General features: G+C 41.5%; 1 protein-coding gene across 1 annotated transcript in view; it reads left to right on the forward strand.

Moving 5' to 3' along the window:
* LOC132499536 (olfactory receptor 10AD1) overlaps positions 1 to 6,736 on the forward strand; it is a 67,393-nt gene extending 60,657 nt beyond the window's left edge. Inside the window, 4 exon segments of the mRNA XM_060114195.1 lie at positions 5,812 to 6,161; positions 6,164 to 6,349; positions 6,352 to 6,564; positions 6,567 to 6,736. Of these exon segments, the coding sequence (XP_059970178.1) occupies positions 5,812 to 6,161; positions 6,164 to 6,349; positions 6,352 to 6,564; positions 6,567 to 6,736 (919 nt within the window).
* Positions 6,737 to 7,079: the final 343 nt, after the last annotated feature.

Here is a 7,079-nt window from a genome sequence, read left to right on the forward strand (position 1 = left end):
TCATTGATTAGCTCTAGTAGTTTTCTGGTGGCATATTTAGGATTCTCTATGTATAGTATTATGTCATCTACAAACAGTGACAGTTTTACTTCTTCTTTTCCTATTTGTATTCCTTTTATTTCTTATTCTTCTCTGATTGCCATGGCTAGGACTTCCAAATCTATGTTGAATAAAAGTGGCAAGATTGGGCGTCCTTGTCTTGATACTGATCTTAGAGGAAATGCTTTCAGTTTTTCACCATTGAGAATGATGTTTGCTGTGGGTTTGTCATATATGCCCTTTATTATGTTGAAGTAGGTTCCCTCTGTGTCCACATTCTGGAGAGTTTTTATCATAAATGGGTATTGAAGCTTTTTTCATCTATTGAGATGGTCATATGGTTTTTCTTCTTCAATTTGTTAATATGGTGTATCACATTGACTCACGTATATTGAAGAATCCTTGCATCCTGGGCTAAATCCCACTTGATCATAGTGTATAATCCTTTTAATGTGTTGTTGGATTCTGTTTGCTAGTATTTTGTTGAGGATTTTTGCGTCTATGTTCATCAGTGATACTGGTCTGTAAATTTCTTTTTTTGGTGATATCTTTGTCTGGTTTTGGTATTAGGGTGATGGTGGCCTCGTAGAACGAGTTTGGGAGTATTCCTCCCTCTGCTATATTTTGGATGAGTTTGGGAAGGATAGGTGTTATCTCTTCTCTAAACAGTTTGATAGAATTCGTCTGTGAAGCCATCTGGTCCTGGACTATAATTTCTTAGAATATTTTGAATTGCAGTTTCTATTTCATTACTTGTGATTGGTCTGTTTATATTTTCTAATTCTTCCTGTTCAGTCTTGGAAAGTTGTACCTTTCCAAGAATTTGTCCATTTCTTCCAGGTTGTCCATGTTATTGGCATATAGTTGCTTGTAGTAGTCTCTTATGAACCTGTGTATTTCTGTGGCATCAGTTGTGATTTCTCCTTTTCCATTTCTAATTTTATTGATTTGAGTCCTCTCCCTTTTTTTCTTGATGAGTCTGGCTACAGGTTTATCAGTTTTGTTCATCTTCTCAAAGAACAAACTTTTTTTTTCTTTCTTTTTTTCACTGTGCTGGGTCTTCATTGTGGCATGTGGGCTCTTCATTGTGGTGTGTAGGCTTGGGCTCTTTGTTGCAGTGTGTAGGCTTCACTAGTTGTGGCACACAGGCTCTCTAGTTGTGGCTTATGGGCTCCAGAGTTTACAGGCTCAGTAGTTGTGGCATGCAGGCTTATTTGCCCCACAACATGTGGGATCTTATTTCCCCGACCAGGGATCGAACCCATGTCCCCTGCACTGGAAGGCAGATTCTTAACCACTGGACCATGAGGGAAGCCTCATCAAAGAACTAACTTTTAGTTTTCTTGATCTTTGCTATTATTTTCTTCGTATCTATTTCATTTATTTCTATTCTGATCTTTATGATTTCTTTCCTTCTACTAACTTTGGGTTTTCTTTGCTCTTCTTTCTCTAGTTGCTTTAAGTGTAAGGTTAGGTTATTTATTTGAGATTTTTCATGTTTCTTGAGGTGAGATTGAATTGCTATAAACTTCTCTCTTAGAACTGCTTTTGCTGCATCCCGTCGGTTTTGGATCATCATATTTTCGTTGTCATTTGTATCTATGTATTCTTTTATTTCCTCTTCGATTTCTTCAGTGATATTTCAGTTATTTAGCAGTGTACTGTTTATCCTCCACATGTTTGTGTTTTTTACAGTTTTTTTCCTGTAATTGATTTCTAATCTCGTAGCGTTGTGGTGGGAAAAGTTGCTTGATACAATTTCAGTTTTCTTAAATTTAACAAGGCTTGATTTGTGACCCAAGATCTATCCTGGAGAATGTTCCATGTGCGCTTGAGAAGAATGTGTATTCTGCTGCTTTCAGATAGAATGCTCTGTAAATATCAGTTAAGTCCATCTGGCCTAGTGTGTCATTTAAGGCCTGCGTTTCTTTATTGATTTTCTGACTGGATGATCTATCCATTGATGTAAGTGGGGTGTTAAAGTCCTCCCCTATTATTGAGTTACTGTTGATTTCTCCTTTTGTGGCTGTTAGCATTTGCCTTATATATTGAGGTGCTCCTATGTTGGGTGCATAGATATTTACAGTTGTTTTATCTTCTTCTTGGATTGTTTCCTTGATTGTTATGTAGTGTCCTTCTTTGTCTCTTGTAACAGTCTTTAGTTTAAAGTCTATTTTGCGTGATATGAGAATTGCCACTCCAGCTTTCATTTGATTTCCGTTTGTATGCAATATCTTTTTCCATCCCCCCACTTTCAGTCTGTATGTGTCCCTAGATCTGAAGTGGGTCTCTTTTAGACAGCATATATATAGATGTTGTTTTTTGTATCCATTCATCCAATCTATTTCTTTTGGTTGGAGAATTTAGAACGTTTACATATAAGGTAATTATTATTATGTATGTTCTTATTGCCATATTGTTAATTGTTTTGGATTTGGTTTTGTAGGTCTTTTTTCTTCCTGTCCTCTTTTGTTCTCTTCTCTTGTGATTTGGTAACTAACTTTAGTGTTGTGTTTGGATTCCTTTTTCTTTTGTGTGTGTGTATCTATTGTAGATTTTTGGTTTGTGGTTACCATGAGATTTTGATATAGCAGTCTATATATATACAAGATTGTTTTTTCCTGGTCACTTAATTTCAAATGTGTTTCCAATATCTTGCATTTGTACTCTCCTCTTCTCATGGTTGTTTGCTTTGGTATCATATTTGTGTGTGGATGATTTCATACCTTTACTGTATGTTTGCCTTTACAGGTGAGCTTGCCTATTCATAATTTTCTTGTTTCCAGTCGTGGCCTTTCATTTCCACCTACAGAGTTCCTTTAGCATTTTGTGTAAAGCTGATTTGGTGGTGCTGAATTCTCTTAGCTTTTGCTTGTCTGTAAAGCTTTTGATCTCTCCATAAAATCTGAATGAGCCTTGCTGGGTAGTGTATTCTTTGTTGTACGTTTTCCATTTCATCACTTTAGATATATTGTACCAGTGCCTTCTGGCCTGCAGAGTTTTTGCTGAAAAATCAGCTGATAACCTTATGAGGATTCCCTTGTATGTTATTTGTTGCTTTTCTCTTGTTGCTTTTAATGTTTTCTCTTTGTCTTTAATTTTGTCACTTTGATTAATATGTGTCTCCATGTATTCCTCCTTGGGTTTATCTTGTATGGGACTGTGCACTTTCTGGACTTGGGTGACTGTTTCCTTTCCCATGTTAGGGAATTCTTCAGCTATTATCTCTTCAAATATTTTCTCAGGTTCTTTCTCTCTCTTATCCTTCTGGGACTCTTATAATGCGAATGGTGGTGTGTTTAATGTTCTCCCAGAAGTTTCTTAAACTGTCATCATTTCTGTTTATTCTCTTTTCTTTATTCTGTCCTGTGGCAGTGATTTCCACCATTCTGTCTTCCAGCTGTTCTTCTGCCTCATTTTTTCCGCTATTGATTCCCTCTAGTGTATTTTTCATTTAAGTTACTGTATTGTTCAACTCCCTTTGCTCTTTATATATTCTATCTCTTTGTTAAACATTTCTTGTATCCTCTCGGTCTGTGCCTCCATTGTCTTTCCAAGATCCTGGATCATCTTTACTATTATTACTCTGAATTCTTTTTCAGGTAGATTGCCTATCTCCATTTCACTTAGTTGTTCTTCTGGGGTTTTATCTTGTTTCTTCGTCTGGAACATATTCCTCTTCTATCTCATTTTCTCTAGCTTTCTGTGATTGCAATTTCCATTCTATAGGCTGCAGGATTGTAGTTCCTCTTGCTTCTGGTGTCTGCCCCCTGGTGGTTGAGGCTGGTCTAAGAGTCTTATGAAGGCTTCCTGGTGGGAGGGACTGGTGTGTGCCCACTGGTTGGTGGAGCTGGGTCTTGTCCCTCTGGTGGGCAGGGCCATGTCAAAGGTGTGTGTAGAGGTGGATTTGGGCTCAGGAAGATTTAGACAGCCTGTATGCTGATGGGTGGAGCTGTGTTCCCGCCCTGTTGGCTGTTTGGCCTGAGGCGTCCCAGCAGTGGAGCCTACAGGCTGTTGGGTGGGGTCAGGTCTTGGTGTCAAAATGGTAGCCTCCAGGAGAGCTCACAACATTGAGTACTCCCTGGTATCTTTGCCACCAGTGTCCTTGTCCCACAGTGAGCCACAGCCACCCCCTGCCTCCCCAGGAGTCCCTCCAAGACCAGTAGGTAGGTCTGGCCCACACTCCTATGAAGTCAGTGCTTTTTCCCCTGGGTCCCGGTGCACACAAAACCTTGTGAGTGCCCTCCAAGAGTGGAGTTTCTGTCTCCTTCAGTCCTGTGGAGTTCCTGTGATCAAGGCCCACTGGCCTTCAAACCAAATGCTCTGGGGGCTCCTCTTCTCAATGCAAGACCACCAGGCTGGGGAGCCTGATGCAGGGCTCAGAACAGTCAGTCCTGTGGGAGTACCTCTGAGATATAATTATTTTCCAATTTGTGGGTTGCCCACCCAGTGGGTATGGGATTTGAGTTTTTTGCAAATGTGCCCCTCCTACCTTCTCATTTTGGCAGCTTCTTTATCTTTGGATGTAGAATATCTTCTTTGGTAGGTTCCAGTCTTTTTTGTTGATGGTTGTTCAGCAGTTAGTTGTGATTTTGGTGTTTTTGTGGGAGGTGGTGAGCTCAAGTACTTCTATGCTGCCATGTCTTACTTTTCCTGCTATCATAAGTGAACCTTTTGTCTGTGAACCCTTAATTGATTACTCCCCCAAAGTGGGTTTGGCCTTCACGGAGCCTCCAAGGAGGCTGTGAGCAGCTCAGGTCCATGTGTATCCAGGGTCTCTGCTGCTTTTCTTGTTGAAGGTATACTTCTCCCCCTCACTCAGGTTCCTATGGAAGGTTCTATCAGGTTTTGTATTAGTCTTAAAACCTTTTAAAATATAAACAAAGATAAACAACTACTGAAAAGACATGAACTAAAACACAGGTGTGGTTTCTCTCTGGTTGTATCCTTTTATTTATTTATTTTTGCTTTTGCTTTTTGGTACTTTTCAGATGTTCTATAATAAGCAAGCATTACATTTATAGTCAGGAAAACAAAGAAAATTTATCATTAGAAATATCCATGATTTTTTCTGGTTTTTATACTCTCTGGTTTCAGTTCTAATCATTGGAGGTTACACAGAAAAAGTGAATTCTCTCTCCCAAATGAAAAACCACTTGACTTTTAAAAGGACCTCTCAGGTTCGCCCTAAGTCTTTCCTTTAAAGTTTCCTTTAAAAGTTTGTCACATGGGCTTCCCTGGTGGCGCAGTGGTTGAGAGTCCACCTCCCAACGCAGGGGACACAGGTTCATGCCCCGGTCCAGGAGGATCCCACCTGCCGCGGAGTGGCTGGGCCCGTGATCCATGGCCGCTGAGCGTGCACGTCCAGAGCCTGTGCTCTGCAATGGGAGAGGCCACAACAGTGAGAGGCCCGCATACCACAAAAAGTTTGTCACGTGGTTCCTAGATCGTTCGCAATATTTTTGTCTCTGAACATAATCCCATTGGTATATAATCATTGGAAATAGATATCACAGAACTGGATACGGTATTTCAGGTCCAACTTGATTCATACGAAGTACAACAGAATCTCTCTTGGTTCATAACATGTTTCCATTATTCCTGCCTACAGTAGAACTGGTATTTTCAGTGCCCATGACACTGCCGACTCACATGGAGTTTACTGAAATTCCCATCTCTTTCACCCTTTTGCCCTTAATCTATTTTTATACAACTGGATAAAACCTGTACACAGCTATCCTGTCTGTGCTTTTGCTGTCCTCCCTCTTCAAGGAGGCCTCAGATTGTGGATATAGGGAATAGGAGCACAGTGATAGAGTTTATCCTAATGGGCTTTGAGCAGAGCTCCCCTTCCACACGGGCATTGCTCTTTGTCCTCTTCCTAGCCCTCAACAGCCTTGCCATGCCCATGAATGGCCTCATCATCTTCATCACCTGGACAGATCCCAGGCTCAGTAGCCCCACGCTGTTCCTTGGCCACCTATCCTTCCTGAATATCTACTTCGTTCCTACCACCATTCCACCTGGTGGAATGCTGATGCTGATTCACCTGGTGGTCAAGAACTGTGTGGTCTCCTTTGCCTCGTTCTTGACCCACATGTATCTGGTTTTTGGTGTGGGTGTGGCTGCCACCCATTTAGCTATGCCCAGATCATGAGCCAGCAGGTCTGTGTGAGGCTGGTGAGTACTGCCTGGTTCTTTGGGCTGATCAATGGCATCTTTCTTGAGTATATGTCATTCCAGAATCCCTTCTGCAGAGACAACCACATAGAAAACTTCTTCTGCGAGGCCCCCATAGTGATTGCTCTCTCTATGGAGACCCCCAGTTTAGTCTGAGAGTCATCTTTGCTGATGCCGTTGTGGTGCTGCTCAGCCCCATGGTGCTCATTGTCATCTCTTATGCCCACATCCTGGCCTCCATCCTGGGCAGAGCCTCCTCCTCTGGTCTGGGGAAGACCTTCTCTACTTGTGCCTCCCATCTGACTGTGGTCATCTTTTTCTACACCTCAGCCATGTTCTCTTACATGAACCACGCAGCAAACATGGTCCTGACAAAGACAAGCCTTTCTCTCTCCTCTACACCATCATCACCCCCATGTGCAACCCCATCATCTACAGTTTTTGAAATAAAGAAATGAAAGGGGCTGTGGTGAGGGCACTTGGGAGGAGCAGCTTTTACCAGGCAGAGTCTGTCTAGTGGGAAGACTCCTGGAGGGGAAGATCCCTTCTCCAACCCTGACCGTTGGGTAACTCTCCGGTGCTGAAAGGCTCCAGGAAAGAGCATTCATAGCTTCCTTTGCAATAGCATCAGACCTGGAAGATCCTATTGATGTCTAATGCTCATCTGTCTGATGTAACTTTAAGCACTGTTTTCTCTTGGACCTTCCTCAGGAGAATTTGAGACTTTCCTGAGTGATTTTCTTCTAAGTTATCACAACAGGATCTATAAGCACACTCAAGTCCATTTCATTTTCTTTCTATACATGCTCTTCCTAGCCTGAGTTCTGCATATACATTTAGGAGTAAACTTTTTTCTCTTT

Source organism: Mesoplodon densirostris, chromosome 11, assembly GCF_025265405.1.
Source record: "Mesoplodon densirostris isolate mMesDen1 chromosome 11, mMesDen1 primary haplotype, whole genome shotgun sequence".
Taxonomy (NCBI): Eukaryota; Metazoa; Chordata; class Mammalia; order Artiodactyla; family Ziphiidae; genus Mesoplodon; species Mesoplodon densirostris.